The 23,592-nt window shown below is 41.4% G+C and overlaps 1 protein-coding gene across 24 annotated transcripts in view; it reads right to left on the bottom strand.

The window, feature by feature from the left end:
- Window positions 1-23,592, bottom strand: part of rimbp2b (RIMS binding protein 2b) — a 91,444-nt gene that overhangs the window by 62,118 nt on the left and 5,734 nt on the right. For 23 of the 24 annotated variants that reach the window (XM_035165428.2, XM_047341138.1, XM_047341139.1 and 20 more), the window contains exon 3: window positions 15,688-15,825. In XM_035165428.2, coding sequence (XP_035021319.1) covers window positions 15,688-15,825 — 138 coding nt within the window. Of the gene's footprint in view, window positions 1-2,624; window positions 2,777-15,687; window positions 15,826-23,592 lie in introns of those variants that run through there. The other variant, XM_035165431.2, reaches the window with a different exon arrangement.

Raw genomic sequence — 23,592 nt, 5'->3', positions numbered from 1 at the left:
AAGAGTGCAGACTGGCACGAGGAGGGAGAGATAAAACATTACTTCTCAAGACAGTCCTTAGAGATCAAATAGGGGGCAAGGTAAATAAAAGGAGAGGGACCCATTTGCAGGGCAAACCACTCCAAATCTGAAACTATTACTGTGATCCCACCTGACACACAGTGTCACATAAGGCCACGCAGCCACATGCACGTACAATACCCAAACTAAAGCAATTAAGAATCAGCATGAGCATCTAAGCAGATCTGTTATGTAATTCTCAGCCTGTGGGGCCGTGCGTTAGGAAATGGCGGCAGACAGGCCTGTTGTGTTTCTGCTGCACATACATAGCCATTAATCATGCTTGCGCTCTTTGCTCTTTTTCTATTTCCAGAGAAGCAAAATCCTGAGGGCAGCAGACCTACAGCACTGCAGCACGTGCAGGCCGGACTTCAGCATCACTGCAAATGTCACCCAATGTTAGCCCGCTAACTGGAGGGCGGCCTATGGTAAGGGGATCACGAGGACAACCTATAAATGGCACCTTTCCACCCGGCTCTTTACGGATGTAACTCTTGCCAATGCTTTGATCTGGCATGCAACTACTTCGTTTAAACTAATGCCTCCAATTTGTGCTTTTTATGATTCAGAGTTTGTCGTCACCTTCTCAAAGGTATTAACTTCATCTGATGAATGTAAATGTGGGCCTGTGGCCCCGTGGATGCAGATAAGAGAACTGGTTGCCAGAATAAATGCAAAATTGCACTCAAGGGTTAAGCAGCGCAAAAACACCAGCTGCATTTCCACTCTGCAGGGAACCAGAGGGAATACTGATGAGTACAGGTATTTCTGTAAACAGACAGAGAAACAGAGGAGGTAAAGCAGGACACATGAACAAGTATTGTGTGTATAAGAGCCACATAAAAGAGCACATCTCTCTCTCTCTACCTCTCTCTCTCTCTCTCTCTGCAGGGTGTGTTGGAGTGTGAGTCATCATCAGTGCAGAGAGAGGGGGGAAGAGAGGAGAGGCATTCTTTAAGTTGAGGACAGCTCTTATGGCAGCAATGTAACAGGGAAGTGCCAAATGCTCAGCATATTTATCAGGGTTTGGATCTACCACCAATATCACACAGCAGCAGGTGAGGGACTTCCAGCTGGGGAATGTATATGTTGACTCTGTGTTATGTAACAGTCGCTCAGCAATGCAGATCCAATGTTGCTTACTAAACGATCTAAGCTTCAAATACTAAGGATTTCAAAGCCTGGTCCAAAGCCACAATGGAGAGCCTAAGACTTTCCATGTCATGTTTCTGTAATGAAGTCAGGCCTGCACGCAGCTCTGTAGATCCCAAGGTGTTAAGAGATAAAGAGTGTAAGGGGGAGTGTAAAATTCTCTTCAGAACAAATTCAGAAAATTATTATATTATTTTCAAAATTAAAGTTATGACTTCATTAATTGATGTTAATTAACAATTACCAGTTTTGTTTTATCAATTAAATCAATTATCAAGCAAAACTCCAAACATTCTCTGGTTCTAGCTTCTCCAATATGATTTTTTTTGGTATAGTGATTATTTTTGGACTGTCAGATAAAATGAGACGACTAAAGTCAAAACCTTTCATTCCGAAATTTTACCAACAAAAAGATAATTCACGTCATTACTTTAAAAAGAAAAGTAATCTGATGAATCAAAACGTTATGAACGCTAGAACAGCAGCCAGTGGAGAACATACCTCCACCTCACGCCCCCCTTATTAAATCACATTTAAATTCACTAGATCCAGATTTTTGTGTCCAAATCACAAACCCCAAAATATCTTTCCCCTAAACATGTCAGTTTTTTCTTCTTTAATTTAAGATCAATTCATTATTCTCTGAGAAATCAATGAAAGTATTGAAAAACACACCATTCTCGTAATGTTAAAGAAGGTGGAAAGAGATCCTGGATTCTCACAAACATTTTATGGGTTCTTCTTTTAAATGCCCCACCCCTCCACAAAATTTAATGGAAATCAGTTGGGTAGTTTTTGCCTAATCCTACCAATGAGCAAACAAACAAATGCAGACAAAAACATAACATCTTTGGCTTTAGTTGCTGTCCAGGTAATTCATGTAAAATCTGCACATAATGCAAAACATATATCATATGGTGTATAATCCGAGCCAAAATAACCCTAATCTTGCCCCCTGGGATCTGCCCATTTGTGCATGGTTTTGCAAAGACTTTCTCAAAGTGCCACAGTTCCTCAAAGCCTTTATGTAAATATTACAACCAAATGAGACTAAATTACATTAAAGTCAATATTTTCCAAAGTAAACACTTGCAGAATTACTATATGAATTACTGTACAAACCAAATTTGCAGGGCGAATTTGAATAAACAAGCACTTGTAGTCAAAGGAATGATGACTTCAATACAAAAATTGAAACTTTTAACTGTTACAGCACGATTCCAGTAATTCCATTTGTATAATGAAAGATTAACTGTTAAAAAAAGCAAGTAAGCAGAAAATCTGACGCTGACACACAGAGACAGGGTAAAAACATCTATCAGACACAACATTCCCTCGACCTCCTGAAATGTTTTCACCCAAACTGTACAAAGGTTATTTTCGACAGTGCACTGTCAGCAGCCTGGTCTTACCCTCTCCCACACAGAGACGGTGCAAGCCTTAAAGACGAGTTCCCTCATTTCCAGATAAGCAGTGGGTAACAAATTGAAGGTTTCAGTCCCCGTGAGTCTCCTCCAGACTGTAGCAGTGGTGGCAGGATCGACGGACTTCTCTTCACAGAATTCTGATACCGCAGCATAAGTCTGCAACCTGATCCTAGTTCAGCTGAAGTCCATGCTGCTATCCAAGCCTGCTGATTAAATTACTGCACGCTGCCAGAGCTCCAGCTGCTCAATAATACAACATCACAGACTGAGTGATAAGAAGAGTGTTTGACACAGTAAATTAATATGAATTTAAGGCCGGCATAACAGTTTCAAACGTAAAGGATAGTCTGTTTTCAGCAATGGTTAAAATGCTTCTTTAGACAGTGTAAAAAATGCATCCTAGCTATTTTCTGCTTTTTCTTTTACTCTCTTAGGGAATGCAACTTGGATATTCAGTTCTTGGTAATTGGTAGCATATAACGCTCCGTTTCTGACTCTCTTTAAGTTGCCAAATACATTCAGATGCAGCTCTGGGAGTGGGAAGAAGGCTTCTTGTTCTCGTTTTCACATTTCAATTAAATATAAACAAAAACGAGAGTGGATATTTAAGATGAATTTTGCTTTAATCAGCACAAACACAGGACTCTCCCGAGTTGGGTCTCTTTTCACTGGAAAGCTGCGTGATACCTAAGAAGACTGAAAAAAACATATATATATATATATATAAATAAAAACAGGGGCCGGGAAGTAGAGCGAGAGAAGGGTAGAGATGCAATCTAAGCAAATGACCCAGAAAACAGGCCTTTTCTGGTGAACTCCATGGACAAAAAGTCATGTCAGCAGTGTGACTCATCCCAAGTTGGCCTGTCAGGGCCACTTGCCCCACACACTCATCCCCAAGTACGTACTAAGAACAAAACCCTCACTCTTACTACAGCATCTCAAAATGCAGCGAGAGGCAGGAGTCTGAACTTAAGAGTGAACAGGAAGCACTGAGAAAAAAAAAGCCTAACCGCTGAACAAAACGCTCTGTTGAACAAGCATTCGCGGCTGAGACAAAGGTGCAATTCCAGGAAGCAAGGGAGGGTTATAGCTGGAAACAGTAGCAACTCTCCAGACACAGACAAAGCTCAATGCAGCTCTTCTGACCGGTTTATCAGTCAGCTCCTCTGTCTGCAGCAGAAATGCTGGCAGCCATCAGTGGCCTTTAATTCCGCCCAGGCACCAATCTAATTAAGGGCCACTAGACTGAGCACAGTCAAACACCTCCTGATGATTTACAATTACACTAAGTCTACAAAACAAAGCCTGTAACATGTTAAAAAATTGCATATTCATGAAATAAAGGAACAAATAATAAATGGCAGTGTTTAAAGGAATGAGCATAAAACAAATCCCACTGAGTGTGTTGCATTGTTGGAGCCATTGCCTAAAACTCAGTATATCAGACCTGACTCAAATGGAAGGATAGGGGTGTCCTGGTGGCTTAGTGATGACAGCATATGCCATATATTGACATGTATGGTTTGATTCCACTTGAGGATTCTTGTTGTTTGTCAAACTCTCTCTTCAAAAGTAATTTTTTGCAACTTGAACCGTCAATCTGATAAAAAAGGAAAATTGATTGATCCATGTATTGGAATGGATGGATAAAAACATGTTTGGTCAGAGTGGACTCAGCATACAGTGAAGAAGAGAACAACAGGGCCATGTTGTAGTGCTGCTGCTGAAAAGTTGGCCACAGTCTGAACTACTAGATTCAAACATCTGTCTTTCTCTGAGGTTGGTGCAAATGTCATTAGTTTTGCAAGGATTTAGTTTTTAACGAGAATACACGGTATACATGACCTGCTGATGGTGCTCGGTGGAAATAACAATTAAATGGTAGATAGACTATTAATATTGCGCTTTTCAAGTCTCAGCAACCACTCAAAGTGCTTTGCATTACAAGTCACATTCACACACACAAACATACAGCCCCAAAATGTGCTGCACTTTTTCTATCACATTCTACCTGCACAGCTGTCAGATGCAATTTGAGGCTCAATATCTGCCTAATGACAGTTGGATCTTGAACCATGGACCTTTCATTTAGCAGGCAACCCGCTCTATCTCCTGAACCACAGCTAAATTACAAGTAAATACAGAGTGGAACATGACTCATTTTCCAGCTCAGTATCTAAACAAAATGTTATGACAATCCACAGTTGACAGTTGAGACATTAACCAAAGTTCATTTTCATCCAACTGTTGATGACACATTTCAGTCTGGACAGAAGTGGACCGGCTGCTAGCATGGCTAAAAATAACCCCAAACATAACCAGCACACTGGGTTTAAGTTAAACAAGTTTATTGTTTTAGGCTTGAACTGGCCCTTTAAACTGCTCTTTTACATGACCTGCAGCTTGGGGACTTCAATGAAAGGCATTGTAATTAGCCACCACATGGGAATGACCTTATTAAGCTGCTGCTGGGTCACAGGCAGATTTAGGTTACCAATACACATGTGCTGCCAATTACTCTTTTACGTCAGGCATCTTTTCTCACATTCTTTTAACTCAGTTGTTACATGTGTACAAATACACAAAGTCAGGTCTTTCTTTAGAAGGAGAGTATCAATATCCATGCACTGACTGAGTCCATAAATACCAGTGGCCTGTCCAAAAATCAATGCATGTATGTTACATATTCTAATCTCCCTGTGAAGGTCACATTACTCCAACAACTCCTGAGAAGAAGAAGCACACACATATACACACTAAACTGAATCAGCCCGCGGCTATCGCAAAACCCGCCACCTTGACCCTGATCAGCAAATATCACAGAACCACATTCTGTATCAAAGATCTTGAAAACAGAGGGAGAGAGATCATCAGCCATAGAAGGATTATCGAGTGGCAGATTCTGTGGCTGCATCTGCAAAGGCTATGTTTTCAGGGTTTAGCCCTGTGTAACTCATGTACATTATAGATGAGGCAGAGGAGAAGGGGAGTGTTCAGCGGCGCACTATCAGTTACCAGAAGGCCAATCTAAATCTCCCCCATCGTGACTTCCCTCTCTTTCAGAGCCATGGGGGCGATACAGCAACAAGCCCAGCCTCTCCACCAGGCTACTGTAAACTTAGGCACAACTCTCCAGTCTCCACGGAGCTGCACCCAGAGAGAAGAAAAAACAAATCAACTGACTGTGTTCCCATTTTAAAAACTGAGGGACTGCCAAAGTGATTCCTGCCATCAAATGAATTTGTCACTTTGCTAACAGGGCTTATGAAAGTTAGATGAACATTTTACAATCTTGTTAAAACCGGTTACATTATTAAAAGGGCACATTCATCCTGTGAGGCGAGAAAGGGAGCCTGTAGCAGATTGAAATTTTAATAAACTCAATGCAGTGGCTAGAGATTAAGAAACTTGGCAGAGATTTAGCTTTGAAATCCTGAATACGGGCATGAGATGATTTAGCCTCATTGTATCAGCCGTGCACTCAAGCGGGTCAAAAGACAGGGGATTCTGCAAACCTGTGATAAACCCATTAACCGGCTTAACTTCAGACACTTGCACCAGCGTTTTAATCTGTGATATGAAGCAATGTTTCAGCCGCTAGTTTTAATGAAGTCCCCTTCAGTTCAGCATCATAAGATCCTATCAGGGCGTCATTTTACAGGATTTATTTACCATTACTGTACTCGCATGTTATCTCAAATCTGCATTTGTCCCTACACGATACCAAACCACTGCTGAATGACTACAGGCAGGGTGGAGTGTTGCTAAAGCACGTGGCTATCATGACAGGCCAGACTGTGGATGAAGGTGGTGGCTGTCAGCAGGCTTAGAAACACCTGACCCTGGAGGAGACTGGAAAGGACTCTCTCCCCGCCTCTGCTATTTCGGATGTAGCTGTGATAAACTGTATCTAAGCATCATAGTGTTCTCTTATCTGGTGAGGTAAAGGCCCAACCATTGACTACATACAGTGCTGTGTATGCATGTGTGTGTGTGTGTATGCGTGTGTGTGAGTATGTGTGTGTTTTTGCCCTTGTCGGCGTGCTTGCTGGCACCAGACACCCTGTGTGTTAAATCAAGCCATGCATCCCGCCAGCTCCTTGCAGACCTGTTACAGCAGAGAGGCAATGGGCCTTGTTCCAATAGCAACACAGTCTTGCAGTTTACATTCAAGCCTTGCCTCTCAGACAGGAAAAAAGACAGCCAAAAATATGTTTACTGCTAATGAATGATTTTTTTTTCTCTGTACACTGATTAGGGTTGAAACCAAAATCTGATTATTAGCATAAATATTAAAATTACAATTTGAAGTCATTTTTCACTCCTTTCTAAATACCCGTTACATCTAATTATACTTGCTTTTTCTATAAGAAAACACTGGGTGTAAAATTAAGTGCTTTCCTGGAGCAGTGGAAAAAATTACATTTATCTGTATCATTCTGTTTATATCTGACAAATATTTATAGTGCATTCATCGTATTGTAAAGCGATAAGGGAGGGCCACCATCAAGAGTTAGAAATTATATATATTTCTTCGTTATTTGTTTCTGCTCTTCATACAGTATGATCTGAATATTTAGCCTGTAAGTTTAGCAACCACAGAAGTACATAAAACTTATTTTAACCATTTACATGGGTAAGCAAATTAATCAAATAATATAGTTTAAATAGTAGTAGTATAAATGTATAAATAGTGTAGTACAAAACTATTATAAAATAAGAAAAGCTCTGTTTAGTGTCTGGGAGGAAACAAATGGTGAAAAAATATCACCAGCACAAAATTGGCTAATGTTGCATTATTCTGTTTGAAAACTGCAGCCTGACTGTGCATGTAATGAAGGAGGAGGCCCGGATGAATGTTACCTTGGTCCATTTAAAAAAGAAAGAAAGAAAACAGGCCATAAAAGCTCAATTAGTCATATTCCCTTATGTCAGTTTGAAGCACTTTGGAGGAGGTCCCATTTTGAAGTCTACTGTCAAGTGTACAAGGTGCGAGGCTTCAATAACAGATCATGAGGTAGAAATATCAGTGGAACATCTGATAAAAAGTTAGTTAGAACTTCAATCCATATACACCTCAGTATTTTCAACTTATAGCTTATATATTTAGGCAAATCTAAGTTTTTCCACATGATAGTCCCTAGGTTCTGGCATCTGATAGATAAACAACCACTAGATTAGTTGAGATTTTAAAGTGCAAATCACTCCAGATCTACCAACAATAGATGTAACAGAAACATGACAAGGTGGATGAAAAAAATTAAAAATATCCTTTAATATTCTTACACATGCTGTACATTGTAAGCAGGTAAATTATGTCCTTTATATCTGTCATTTCCATCAAAGTGGAGAAACTTGGGGCTGCAACTGCAGTCATAAACATTTGTATCGAGGAGAAACCTGCATAACCCCTGTGCATTAGAAGGACAATGATTTATAACTTGTCAGTCCATCAGAGAAGCAGAAATGGCTGCTGAGTGAATGGTGTGTTGCAAAAGCAATGTGCGGTCCTTGGTCAGCCAGCACCATCTGAGCGTTAATAAGGGGGGTAATTGAATTAGAGGATCAGTGGAGGCCTGTAGTGTGGGCGCCATGCGGCTCTAATTTCATTACAAGTGATGTAAACATGAGGTTGGCCCCCAGCACAGGGGCCTCCCACGTCAATACATGCACAAACACACACACACACACACACACACACACACACACACACACACACCACACACACACACACACACACACACACACACACACACACACACACACACACACACAAACAAATAAAAGATGCTCATATACAGATCCTGTATGAACATCTGTATGAACATCTGTATGTTCCTGTACGAACATACAGAAAGTCCAACCTTTGTCTCATCATTATGTGGCACAAGGAAAACCAGGAGCACTGTGTTTGGGCAGTGTCAGCAGTTCATGGTGCAGTAGGCAAAGTGTCATTAAATCTTAGTAGTGCAGCTCTGTGGTTAGCACTGGCATCTCATAGCGAGAAGAGGATCGATTCAGCGCGTGAATTAAAAAGAAAAAATGACACATCTGTTATTGACAATGGTGTAAGAAAGACAACATGAGATATAACGTCAACAACAGGTATTTTTAAGAACACGATCGTGGGGGCACCCAGGATCTATGACATCCATACCGCAAAGTGACTGTGCTTTTCGCCATCTGTGTGATGCATATTAATGATCGGCGCTCTAATGTGTCTCGGCTTGGTGATTCACTTGACCATCAAACTGAGCGCAGCTGGAATCACACCACCAGTCTGACTGGAGGTGTGCTCGCAGTCATGAATACTTATGAGGGCAGGAGTTAACCAATGAGACAGTGTTCACATCCCTAATAAGCCTTTTGCCCGTCTCAGCTGCGACAATGAGACACTCCCACATGACAGATGGGTAATGGGTCACATCCTCAGCTTTATGCAATATGCAGGGGTATCAACCAATCAGAGCGCAGGTCAGAAAAACCGACTGACATGGAGACGTAGAGTATATACTAAGAGAACGGGGTTGCCTAAAACATAGCACATCACCGCGTTGGGCAGTAAATCATTAAATCTTCTCCACTTTGAACAGCACATCTGTTCATGCAACTCACATCTGTCAAGTGCTGAGTGCAGAAAAATGCTCAAACACTCATTTTGATCAGTCTTTGATGGATGAGCCTGTTTATATCTTTGACACCCTGGAAAGCCATCCAGTTTACATCAGAAGTTTACGCCTGCAGCAGATCGGGAGGAAAACATGGACGAGGACGAAGCCATTGGGTGGGAAAACATCTCATCTCGTTACTAATCAGGTTTTAAAGACTATTCAAAGCAAGTGCATGCAACTTTTGAAAAGGGGAAATAAAAGATTCAACACCTTGCAAATGAAATGTTGGATGCACTCTAGCTGAAAAAATTGCACTCAGGAAATTTGCTAATACAGTCATGTTTGCTCTGGTAGAACAAAAAACTAGCTTACAGAGTTATCACACTTCAGCTAAATAGTGCTGTACTCATTTCCCTCATGTTATAACTCGCTCTTTTCGAGCTTGGCTTCTGATGAATCTGTAAATTGTATACTTAAGAGTTGTCTTAAGCTACGTTCACACTGCAAGCCTGAGTGCTCAATTTCTAGATCTGATTTACTTAATGTGGCTGTTCAGATACATTTTTTTTAATGTAGCCAGTATCAGACTCCAATGTGAACTGGTCATGGCCCTGATGTGACCCGCATGCGCAGAAGAACAACAAGACGTGACACGCAGCAAGCTGTTTACAGAAGTAAACAAGGAGAAGAAGTTGGTAATAAACATGGAGGCAATAGATGTGAGCGTTTATGGTTTAATGTTTCTCTTGATATGCTTTCAAACACAGACCAGTTATGATACGACCCCTAATGTTTTGCTTGTACAGACGTGTCATCATGATTACTAATGAGGTCTAAAACCTCACTTTCCGTCGCAGCCGTCATTCATGCTTGTTTTTGCCGGGTGACTCCCACCGACCCTTCGCTCTGCACAAAATTATGAGGATTGTTGATCTAGAGTGACGTAAAAGTCACACTGAACTCTTATACGGGTCACATGGCTGTTCAGACTGAGGTCGCATTTTAAAAACAAATTCAAATCTGTATCTGATTTAGAACCGCATATGAAAGAGGCCCAAATCTGATTTGAAAGATGAGATTCAATGTGATTTGTGGTGTTCATACTGTCATTAAACAATCATATCTGGGTCTTATGGGGGAAAAATATCAGATTGGGGCCACCTAGGCCCGCTGCGTGAACGTAGTCTTAGCGGTTCCATGGAACGTTATAGAGGATTGGCCCTCACTCTCAATCAAACTCAAAAAACCTTTTACAATTATATTCTATAAGAGTTCAGTAGCCCGGCTAGGAGGATTTGGGTGGGTGGGGTGTGTCTGTGGTTTTTTTACACAGTGATTCTTTTTTAAAAAAATTATTTGTATATTTTGTGTATTTGAATCTATTTCTATTTTCATACTCTTTCAATAAAGTAAAATATTTGATCACAATAGAGAAAAATAGGATTTGATAGTGATTACATATACTCATATACAGGTCACCAATATTCTGACTATTGACCACCTTGAGAATAAGACATTGTATTGATTGTGCGGTTTACATGAATATTCCATTCATATTCATATAAACATGTTACAGAGCATTCGTCATTACGTCCACGGCATCTGATGATATTCTGCCACTTTTACAACCTCAACCTGAAGAACATTTATGGATGATGCTACTGTTTATTGTGTTTATTTTCTAATTTTGCCAAAGCTACACCTCCTGTTAATTTTTTCATCTTGTTTATACTCAGGGAATGCACCTTAAGGCAGTTGGTAAGTGCCGTATGACGATGTTGCAAAATGCTGTAAAAACTCCAGTAGGACATTATAATGTGATTAAGACATATGCATGTCTACATAATGTTACTACGGTCATACTACTTACTCTTACTACTCTTAATTTGATTATTGCTTATTCTGACTATGACCTCAGTCGGGTTAAGGTAGTCAGAAAATGCTGTTTACATGTCAGTGTCTTAATGCAGAATGTTGGATTAATCGGATAAATATCAGAGGATTGGTGTCCATGTAAACATAGTCAGTAAAGCTGGGTTGTGTTTATGCTTTGTTGGTTCCATTTTCACACTCTTAATAACTTGTTGTTCTGTTTGGCTGGTTTGGATGACAACAGGTCTGCACAGTAGAAGCAGGTTAATGTAAAAAATTGGTACTGTATATTTGATCTCAATGTGACTGAAACATAACATTAATTATATTCTTAATTTGTCGGAAGGAAGGTAACAATGTAAACATGTTTTTTTCTCTTGCCACTTTCCTTGATGTCAACAACATCAGATGTAAACTAAAAAGTCACAACAGAGGAAACGATATGCAAATTATCTTCCGCAGAATAAAAACTATAAGTCAATATATGTGAAAATCCCTCTCCAGCAGAATTCTGCAAACTTAAAAGAGGACAAGCAACAAAGGTAATAAAGGCTATAAAGATCTCTAGGGCAAAGTTTAATAAATATCTTTTTTAGCTTATAGCAACACCTGCTGCGTAAGACAGAGAGATGTAACAGCTACAGACAGCTGTGCACACAAGGAAAACACCTTTACCACGGTGCAGTTCAGTGCAGTTTGTTGATTGCATCTCCGTCATAAGATAAGAAGAGCTGCAGGCAAATAGGGCTCGCTGAGGACGTGCCCCCATGCTCTGTCAGATTTTCATTACCACTTCGCTCACGTCTTACACAGGCCCATGCAGTATTGGTAATTACTGATGCTGTGTCAATCTTTCAGGATTCATAATCAGCTGTTTTTCCACTTGAGGGAACTAACAACACCACCTCCAACCCACCCACCCCCTCACCAATACCCCTGCTCCTCCCAGTCCATTTCTCTGTTGACTCTTCGGTGCAAAACACCAGCGTAATGACATGATAGTATGCATTAACTTAAAAAGCACTGGATTCCCAGCAACCACCACAGGTACCGGGGAGATTTCGTGTGAACAGTGCTTGGTGAAAGGATGTTATAGTCATCAGAAGATACAGCAAATGAAGACTGACCGAAGCCAACAACAGCCAAGTAAAACAAAAAACGTCACATTCCGTCAATAATCCAAAGCAGAATCAGTCATTTAGGCAGAATATTGGGAAGATCTGTAGGGAGTTTGACGGATAAATAAAACCATTTATGATCCACATTTTTAGAAACAGGTTATTATTCACATTTTGTTTCTGGTATGGCAGGTGAGCCCTTAAGAAATGTTATCAAGCTAACTATCAAGTAGCCCTGACACAGGCAGACGGAGATTTTAAAAATAACTCTCATCACCCTGATTATGCAAAGTATCTCAAATGAATCCAGAAAACAATGAAATAGATATTGAATACAGACAACACCTTAACTAGTGTCTTCTGCTGCCAATGAAAGTCCCATCTCTCTTCATGCCAGTGGAAAATGTCAGTTACATTCACTGTTCTCTAACACATAGAAGCTGCTAATAACAAAGCCTCAGTTTATGGCTCAGCTAAAACATGTCACCAGTAACATGGCCCTCTGCAAAAACAACAGTCTGGTAAGTGCTGCGGAGGCACAGGAGAGAGGGCCAGCTAACCCTTCCAACACAAACAAACAAACACACACACACACACACACACACACACACACACGCCTACCCCCCTTTGAGCGAGCAACACACTGAGGTCTAATCGATGCAGCTCATTCATATTGAACCACAGACGTCAGGGAAAGCCGGGGGAATTACAAGCAGCCTCCGCTGTGAGATCACAGCCTGGAGGAAGCCTGAGGAAGAAGAAGCCTGCCTTACTCTGGAAGCCTATTGTTTACTCTGTTCACTCTCCACAGCATTTCTAACAGCATGGCTACTGGCTCTCCACACTCCACAGGAAAATGACACCGAACAGGTACAATGGCACTAAAGCCTGATTGTTAAAACAATACACCCTGTGTAGGAATATTTAAACTTGTGACAAAAATGTGTCGTCATGTGACCTCTGTAGTAGCACATATATATCGCGTTGACAGAAAGCAGGAAACCAGTATTGTTTGAGATCTTATTGTATATATATATGTATTTTTGAAGTAAGAAACTATGAACTCAAAACAACGAATGTACCCTTTCTTTTTCTATTTCTACTAAAGGCAGCAGGGCCCGGATTTAACTCCTTATGACCCAGAGGCCAATATCAGACTCGGGCCAACTTACAACCTCCTTCCTTAAGTTAGTTTGTGATCATTTAATTACACAGACTCATTCAATAATATGTCAGATAAGCTAAAAAGTATGAAAAACTTATTTTTTAGGTCTCAAGATAACTATAGGCTAAAATGAAGAAGCCACCTTTACCAGTTTATTTTATACATTAAGGGTGAAATTACCCAACTTGCGACATAGTGTATCCAGTGTCTTTGTGGCCCATGGGAACGAGAGAGAAGGGGAGGCTGTGAATCATGAAGTAGAGCAGGTCGTCCACTAATTGGAAGGTTGGTGGTTTTAACACTGGCTCTTCCAGTCCGCAAATCAGTACCTGGCCACACACCTGTGTGTGTGTGTGTGTGTGTGTGTGTGTGTGTGTGTGTGTGTGTGTGTGTGTGTGTGTGTGTGTGTGTGTGTGTGTATGTGTATATCTGTGTGTGTGTTGGAAAAATGCTTTATATAGAGCAGGCGCAGTATAAAAGTGTGTTCAAATGGGTGTATGTGACCCGTAGTGTAAAGCACTTTGAGTGGTCATTATAAATAGAAAATATAATATAAATGCAGTCCATTTACCATTGATTGTATTCCAGCTTGGATGAGAAGCCATCAAGGCCTATATTTATTCACCTTGCATTGATTTTCGATACATATATACAAATATATATAAATATGCATACACACCGCTCAAAAAACTTAAGGGAACACTTAATCCTCACAGTATAACACCAAGTCAGTTCAACTTCAGGTTTATCAATCCGTCCATTTAGAAGCACAAGTGATTGTGAATTAATTTCAACTGCTTTGGTTCAAATGAAAGTGACAACAGGTGCAATGGAGAGGCAAAAGCAAAAAAGGGAATGGCTATATATGTGGTGGCCACAGACAGCTGCTCTCTCCTTATCCTTCCTGACTGATTCTTTTCTAGTTTTGTGTTCTGCTAGTGTCCTTGTCACTACTGGTAGCATGAGGCGGTACCTGCAGCCCAATCAGGTTGCATAGGTAGTCCAGGTCCTCCAGGATAGTGCATCCATACGTGCAGTTGTAAGACGGTTTGCTGTGTCTCCCAGCACAATCTCAAGAGCATGGAGGAGATACCAGGAGACCGGCCATTACAAGAGGAGAGCTGGACACGGCCTGAGAAGGGCATCAACCCAGCAGGAGGACCGGTATCTGCTCCTTTGTGCGAGGAGGAACAGGAGGAGCACTGCCAGAGCCAAACAAAATGACCTCCAGCAGGCTACTAGTGTGCATGTTTCTGACCAAACTGTCAGAAACAGACTCCATGAGGGTAGCACAGGTCCTGTAGTGGGACCTGTGCACACAGCCCAGCACTGTGCGGCTCAACTGGCATTCACCAGAGAACACCAGAATTGGCAGGTCCACCCGCCACTGGCGCCCCATTCTCTTCACAGATGAGAGCCGGTTCTCACTGAGCACATGTGACAGGCGTGAAAGAGTCTGGAGACGGTGTAGTGAACGTTCTGCTGCCTGTAACATCATCCAGCACGACCGGTTGGGTGGTTGGTCAGTGATGGTCTGGGGAGGCATATCCTCGGAGGGTCGCACGGACCTCCATGTCATAGCCGGTACCCTGACTGCTGTTAGTTACCAGGATGAAATCCTCAGAGCAGTTGTCAGACCTTACACTGGTGCAGTGGGCCCTGGGTTCCTCCTGGTGCAGGACAATGCGTGGCCTCACGCATTGAGTGTGTAGGCAGTTCCTGGATGACAAAGGCATTGATGCCATTGACTGGCCCACACGTTCCCCTGACCTAAATCCTACTGAGCACCCATGGGACGTTATGTATCGTGTATCTAACAGAGCCAAGTACCGCCACAGACTGTCCAGGAGCTCACTGATGCCCTGATCCAGGTCTGGGAGGAGATCCCAGGACACCATCCACCGACTCATCAGGACCATGCCTTACACAGTACTGAGTCACATTATGAGTTACCATGATGAAATTCACACAAAATGGATCAGCCTGTGATTTAAATATTTTACTTTTATTTTTATAAATTGTCAGTTTGACCCAAATTAATATCCCAACGATGATTCTAAAAGTCGAGATCAGGCACAGCTATTTCAAAATTAAACCAATAACTGGAGGAAAAATAGCTTGCGGTTCACAAGTTCACAATCCATAGCTGGAAGAGGAGCAGCGAAGCTAGACAATGGCTGAAAGCGAATGCCTCCACAGCAGTCTTCATCTGCCACTAATGGTCCATACCAAGTCCAACACAAGCAAGCACTTATATCCCATTCACACAGAGAACTCACCAGTAACTTCTGCTTGAGCCTTTGGTCACTGATGGTCTCCGGGTTGTGTCTCAGAACTCTGCTGTTGTCCTCTAGAAGATGAAAGCTGTCCAAACTTGGCACATCTGGGAGATGGTGGGAGGAAACTTCATTTCTTAGCTGTGGGGTGGACAGACAAGAACACAAAAGCTTCGGTCATTTAAATCATTTCATTCAAATAGTAAATAATAATACCTTCCCTCAATCGTTATCACAATAACAATGACAGTTTTACAATTAGATTGTGTAGTTTTTGGATGACTTGTTCCAAATAACCCTTCACCAACTGCTTCAGCGTTCCACTGGTGACGCAATTTGCTCACACTCAGTGTGTCAGTTAAGTGTGGGTGAATGGCCGCTCAGAGTCAGCAGGTGGTCTAAGTGGAAAATCAGCTAACAGCTACACTCGATACAATGGGAAGAGAGTGTGTTCCCCCATCATTGATCCTCACAGGTTCAGCTTGACAAAAAAAGAATAAAATACCCACTGGACTACCTACTATCCTGTTGCTTTGAGTACAGCTCGAGTTCATGGAGAATAAAGGCACTCAAATGAAATTCACAAATTTCAAATCAAGCATTAAAAATAAAAAAAAGAATGTTTGCATAATGAATTAGCTTTGAAAATATAAATAACTGATGGGTTGTGCTAGTAGATAATCTGTGCAAGTCACATCAACTGATTGGTATAATGGTAACTTTGATGCTTCACACAGCTCAACTCACATTCCAAAACCTGCAAGGAACCAAGCAACACGTTGACCAAGTGTATCAATGGAAAAACATCACTTGAGAACTCATTCAACCAGATACTTACAAACCCACACAACTATAAGATGCCAACAAGGTAAAATAACATCCTCTCTCCATGTTCAACCACTTAGCCAGCAACGCTGATAGCACTACCTAAACTGCTTGTTATTGCCAAGCTAGTGGAGCTGGCTGGAAATAATAATGCCCCCTATTAAATTATTCATGGCTCCAGTCAGGTGGAACCAGATGCTGCCTTTGTGTCATAGAGGGAGAGTTGAAACTTGACTAAAGCATTGGAAGGCCATCGCTGCATGGAGGTAAAGACTTCATGGAACAAACAGGGATTCTGCTGGGTGACAAACAAAACGCAGGATGTCATGACACACGCCTGGCTGTTACCATGTGACCTTTCTCTGCAAGTGCTCAGACAAGAGGACGATAGTTCAGTAGGTTGTTCCATATGGGGGCATAGCCTGGGGTGCAGCTTGCAGTTCACCCACCGTGTGTTGGTGTCGCTGTGTACCCTTATACCCTGACATTTGTGGCCATGGCCAGAAGATGACCTTTTTTAGTCCATGCCATGCTTTAGTGTTGAATATTAATGCTATAGTGCTGTGTGTCCGCCACTCACGGGAACAAATAGTGCTATTTTTAGCCACATGTCCCCAGCTGTACATCTCCAACCGGGGGCCAATGGGCAATTAGTGTTTGTTTCTCATGGCAGGAGGCAGTGCCCTAACCTCCCTAACGCAAACAGACATCTGGATGAAGCCTCTCTCTGTCCTGCTTGTAACCCTGCTGCAAGGCATGACTCCCAAAGCCATGTAGACGTCGCCATCCACCTCAACTTTCATCAGGGCTCAAACACTCTTTTCTCTTAGATCTACTATCAACAGGTGACTTGTTAACCTCATCATACCATAATCCATGTTCTTGGGTGAAATATTTACTGATTCATGTGAGGGAGTATCAATTCAAATTGTCCTCAATGTTTAGAAGAATATATGTTTGTGAAGTTACTTCAGGGGTTGAGACGAACAGCATCCCTGGAGACAATGGAAGATGTTTTTGAGACAAACAGAACAGAAGCCTCCAGGACAAAGGTTTTATGTATGATTTTTTATTTTTTATCATTCTCAACTATCACTTCGCAAATGACAAATTGAACTGAGTGCCTAGTAGTGAACTAAGCACGGACTAGTGACAACACAGCATGTTCCAAAATGTTCTGGTGCAAAACTTGACATAATATTGGTCCATCTCTCCACTCGCAAATATGTTGCATTGGTTAAACGGATCTAGCATCAGCTTCATCTAATCCAAATAGGCCTACAAACCCAGAGACTGAGGTGACTTCAGGACCAATTTAAATTGATGTATTTGTATGTGTCATTAGAGAGAAACAGTCACAAGCTGCTTGCTAATGCTATTTACTAGCTTTACCCTGGCTGTGTGAGTATATTAGCTACATTTAGACGATTTCAACATATCACGGTTAGATGACGAAACGGGACCACAGCAGGCTGAATACATCTAACTATCTAATCTAGAATCTGTCTTTTGCAAGCCTGTTAACAGATGTTTCTATCTAATGTTCTAAACCTAATTCTTGGAATGGAGCAAATATAAACATAGTCATTTATTTCCTTAACAGTTTAAATACCATAAAATCAAAGTATAAGAACAACCTTTTGGTTTTGGGATGTTTACATTCACTTCCAGACAATTACAATTAGTTTTCATGAGAGTTCTGGGACAGGGATGGAAAAAGGTTAGCCTGAATCCCTGTTCCCTCTAATTGAAACTGGTGGAAAGTAACATTTAAAGCCACTACCCTGCTCAAACAAGCACATAGCAACTAGTGAACAGTATGTTAGAACAATATGAGCTCATTATTTGTGATAATTGTCAAAATGAGATTTAGTTTTCTATTTCACAAATATTCATTCAGGCATTTGTTATTCAGGCAAAATGAGACACTAATTATTATTTAACCATACAGCCATTTGCACAAACTCATGTTAGCCTGTAGTCCCAGATTGTCAGCATTTCTACAATAATACAGTATTTTATGATACATTTGGCTGAGCAGGTATAATGAGTCAGTTTGGGAGTCTGTCATGACGGCCTCTTTATTAATTTTAGTGAGGGCAAAGCTAATTCAATACAACTTATTAGAGCTTCTTCATGCAATTACCCTGTGTTCGTGTTCATTGATGCACCAGCAGTGGATTGGAGAGCAGGCTTAGCAACCACACAGAGACTTACAACATACAACAGTGTAATGCAAATATCAGTTAACAGAGAGGAATCCCTGCAAAATTACAATCACACCACAAATCATGGACACACCCAATTCCCCAATCCCCCAATCAGTCATGCTGCAGATTACATCCATGTCTGTCGTATAATATATGAAGTGTAGACTTTGAAGGAATTTCATAGGGCATCAAGTGTATTTGAATAATAATTACACTGTTGTTACACAGTGATGTTACAGTGAAGGTTACCTTTGACCTTTTGGATGATGTGTTAAATTATGTCATTGTTTATGTCATAAGTAATGTATGTACCACAAACATGTTTTGTGAGGTCATAGTGACCTTGAACTTTGACAACCACAATCTAATCAGGTGATCCTTGAACACGTGTTCCAATTTAGAAGAAATTCCTCCAAAATGTTGCTCACATTAACAAGGAGGGGACGGACGGATGCATTGACGGACAGGCTGAAAACTAAATGCCTCTGGCCACAGCTGTCACCACCGTGGAGGCATAAAAAAAGTAATTGTGCTGCAACGCTCACCGCACAGCCGAGCCCTTTTCTTTCAGGCAATCTGTTATGAAATTACACTTGATCAGAACATTAGAATCAATTACATCCTCAAATAAACACAAAGCTTTAACTCTGGAGCACATTAATATTCCATTAATTTTCCTCAACATTAAGAGTGGTGTAGAAACAGCAAGTATGCCTTGAACTCAGTGGCACAGAGTGTCTGTGGTGCAGCCTACAATCCTCAGCTCAGAGCCTATGTTATCAAAGCGTATGTGATTGCCCCCAACATGGTGGACACAGAATTGAATGTGTCCGTATTAAGGACATGAACATTAGACATCATCAGACATTACAGGACACTGCTCCTGTTGCCTACTGTTCAATCAATTTTTAAATGAATACTTCAAATGGACAAGGGTTCAAATCCATCAGTGTTATCTTTTAAGAAAAACTTAATTTAGGCAAATTTGGGTTTAATTAACTTGTGCAACATGACACTGACCATAATTTACCCTTTTAAGAAAACATGAGTTGATGTGGACAAAGCAGACACTGTCGGCAAAACGTGTAAGCAGGAGGAAAGGTACAAAGAGGGAGTCTGAGATTGAACCTGTGGAGATAAGCTTTTTTTAATACAAAGCAAATCCTGACAAATAATCATCACTGCCTGTGGATTTTGGCAAGATCCGAATAATCATCCCCAACTGCTCCCCTCAGACGTGATTGTCCACCTTTCACAATGAATCCAAACAGCCCTCCACCTCATCTCACCTCACCCAGACTTAAATAGAATGCACTCAGTACAACGAATACCTCCACCAGACCCAACGGCATTGTGGACTACATTTTTTCAATGTGTTTAAATGCGTGTCTCATATCCTCTCGAGCAAATCAAACAAACACAAAGTTAACTTCAGTACTATTCAGGTCCTAATAGCTTCTGATGAGCGCAGGTCAGCGGGGGAGTGAAAGGGAAGGACATGTGGCCGTGTAACAGCACGGAACAGTTCCTGAATGCATGCATTGGGGAAAGTATTGACCGAATGAACAGTCATGAGCAAAATTTGGTCTGTGAAGTTATAAATGTTGATTTTAATACATTTTTGGTTAATTGCCCAGCTGAACTGGATCCCCACCAAAATTCACCCACCACATCCTTCCACCATGTTTCTTTGAAATCTGTCCAGTCTTGCTTACAAACAAACAAACGGACAGGGGAGAAAACATAACCTTGGCGGATAAAATGACAGTTCAGAGTGAGCCACACTCTTAAAATTTTGCTTCCAATATATGTTTTGGGTATAACAAGTTAGTCAGGATTGGCTAAAATCCTATTGGTGTGCAAGGTCATGGCTTGGAGTCCTTCTCTGAATTGTTACACTGATGAAGCTGTGAAAGTGTGACAGCAACAAATGAGTTCCGTGTCACATATGTAAAACTGTAGTGACAAAATAACACCCCCTATGAACAAATAGCTACAGCTGATTTCTGGGGGCTCATCTAATCTCGTGCTGTTTACACCAGATCAGTGTTGTCCATCTGACTGAGTGGACAGCCCTGATCAACTCCAGGAACAATCAATTATGAACGTAGTCAGATCCCTGAGGTGATTACTGGCTACTCTCCTCTGACCTCCAGCGAAGTCAGCAGCCAATCCCTCCCGAATGTCTGAGCACGACTACAGCAGTCAGTCAAACTGCCAATGTGATGACAGCTGGCACAACATATCCACTTACATCACATTTGAGCAGCGGAAGCTACGGCGTCACACTAACTTCCTGTAAATTATACAAACATCCATATATGTAAAGGCACAATCCACAACATATACACACTGGTGCATTCAAGTAGATAAAGATGTCGACAACAGCATGTACATAAATACAATGAAGATGTGTCTGGAGCGGATCTAGTTTAGAGGCTTAAATAGCACAAAACATCTACATTAATCTGCCCTCACATGTAGTTACCCTCAGGACACACTAGAGATGCATACTTGCTTTGTCATGCACGGGACCGTCCAACAATCAGAACAAGTGACGCGGCCGCTGACAAGGATAATGCACATTCACTCTGCTGTCACTGACTTTCCCGGGGCCATCTTTACAGAGATTTCCCAGTGAAGATGGTGTTATGTAACAGCGGCCGTGGACCCTGCTGTTCATATCACTAATGCCTCACACTGTGGCGGGGTCACGTGCCTTATCCAGGCCACATCCAGGCGCCAGCAGCAGCAGTGTTCCAGCTGTTACTACAGCCTAGCTTCAGTCACTCAGGAGCACGCTGAGCCGGGCACCCCTCACACTGTTTCATCCTCCACTGAGCAGCCATGTTTAGTGCCACAGCCCTCCTCTCACTTTTGGTCACACCAGCACTGGAGACAATGCGTCACACTAGCATTGCTATCCAGCTTATCTAATGTACATACATACTGAAGACATTGATAAAGTATATGGGGACATTTGGAACAGGACAACGCCACATACTGAAAGGTCATAGCATTGTAAAGAAAATTATCTATATATCCTTGTCACTGTACACACTATCTACACACCTAAACACACTAGGTTCACCACCACAAACCCTTAAGGTTTTTATCTGAATTGACCATAGTTTCTGCATTGTCGGCTTAGAGTTCCATACATGTTCTGGTCAGATGTACATGCCCACGGTTCCATTCATATTCAAATGAGGGTCAGTGTCAGTTTTTCGTTCCATGCATGCATAGCTGATCACACATTCCATTCCAGTAGGTAGATATATTGTACCTGGAGCATACGCAGACACGTAAAGTCGGCATATTTACAACTTTCGGGCTGCAAGCGGAATCCGCAGTGTGTACCCTAGTGGACATGGGCGGATGACGACATTTATGTCACGAGGACCATAGTAGAGGACTGGCGGATGTCAAAACAGCATTTTCAGAGCCAAACTAATTCATTAGCATGGTGATATTACACTATACTACATTTTTGGCTCATCTGTGTTATATGTATGTCAGTATCAGTGTAAAATGTCGAGGAAATAGGAGTAGAGAAATATCAAAGATATCTTTGGGGTCATTTAGAAACACTGTTACAAATATTGCCCACCAGAGAGCAATGACAAGTTGATTTTGCAGTATATTTAAAGCTGATCTAAGTAGTAATTTTATAGGTCTAGGTGTGAAAGGGGCCACTTGTAATGAAGAGCCTGACTCGACAATTCTTCTCACCTCTGCTGAGTATTTCAGCATCTTTGTTTCGGTTCACACTTAGTTTTTTCTCCGGACACAGCTGCAGAGAACAGTTTTTAACACGAAAAAACGGAAAACACTACCTGCCCAGCTCAGTGCCAGACTCAAATTGGCTGGTGAAGAAAATTGAGCAGCTTAAGATACAGATACTTCCATCAGGGGCTGCTTGAGACTGTAAACAGAGCTAAAGGGTAGTAAAAACTCAAATTTGCTAGGTGGACATAAACATGACTCCAGATTAATGCTAATGTTGCTCGGTGTGAGTTTGCTAACAAGCTTTTTTATAAAGCTAACAAGCTTTTTTATAAAGCTAACAAGCTGTAACTATTGGTAACTGGTAACTATTTAATTGCAAGTTTAAATGATCTTTATTTATAATATCTGAACTGTTATAAATATATAAATATCAGATTTTAAAACTCAAATATCACACTACAAAAATCCAGTACAATATCAAATTAAGCAAATACCAGATGGCTTCAATACGAAATAAAACAGTTAGAGATGGGTTCTAAATCAAAATAAGTATAGTTTAGTAAGTATACTACAGTCTGTTATAAAAGCAAAATGTCTGAACTCTCAATGCGGTAAGCCCCACCCATTTGCTGCGACCACAAGGACGAAATAAACATCAAGAATTTTATGCAAATATTGTTTGACCTAAGGCTGGATTCAAATTATAATGCTCAACAACAATATTCGTCCTCCCCCTTGAACTCCCCACCACCAACACCACACCCCCCACTTCCTCTCTTTGCTATCACCTCATCGCGGAGAAAACAAATTTGGGTTCAAAATATGAATACTTGTCTCCTGTGCATAGTGAAGATAAAAGTCAGTTGATGGCAGCTCAGGGATAACCAGTGAAATGATGAATGGCCATGTCTGCTTGTCAAGGTGGGCAGGAGTAACGGTACAGTATGAATGGGGGATTTGTCGTCAAAGTACTCCCTCATATCGAAGGTGTGGGTCAAGACTGACAGGCCTAATTATGGAGGCTCTTCAAATGAGTGACCTTGGGAATCGGAAGAGACATCCATACCTGCGCACACATGCACATACACACACAGACAAGATATGTTCCCACAGAGGAAATCTCAGCTCAGTCTTCACTGTCCAA

This window comes from Hippoglossus stenolepis, chromosome 9, assembly GCF_022539355.2.
Source record: "Hippoglossus stenolepis isolate QCI-W04-F060 chromosome 9, HSTE1.2, whole genome shotgun sequence".
Lineage (NCBI taxonomy): Eukaryota > Metazoa > Chordata > Actinopteri > Pleuronectiformes > Pleuronectidae > Hippoglossus > Hippoglossus stenolepis.
Note: the sequence above shows the minus strand (reverse complement) of the source record. Positions and strands in the feature narration are given on the sequence as shown.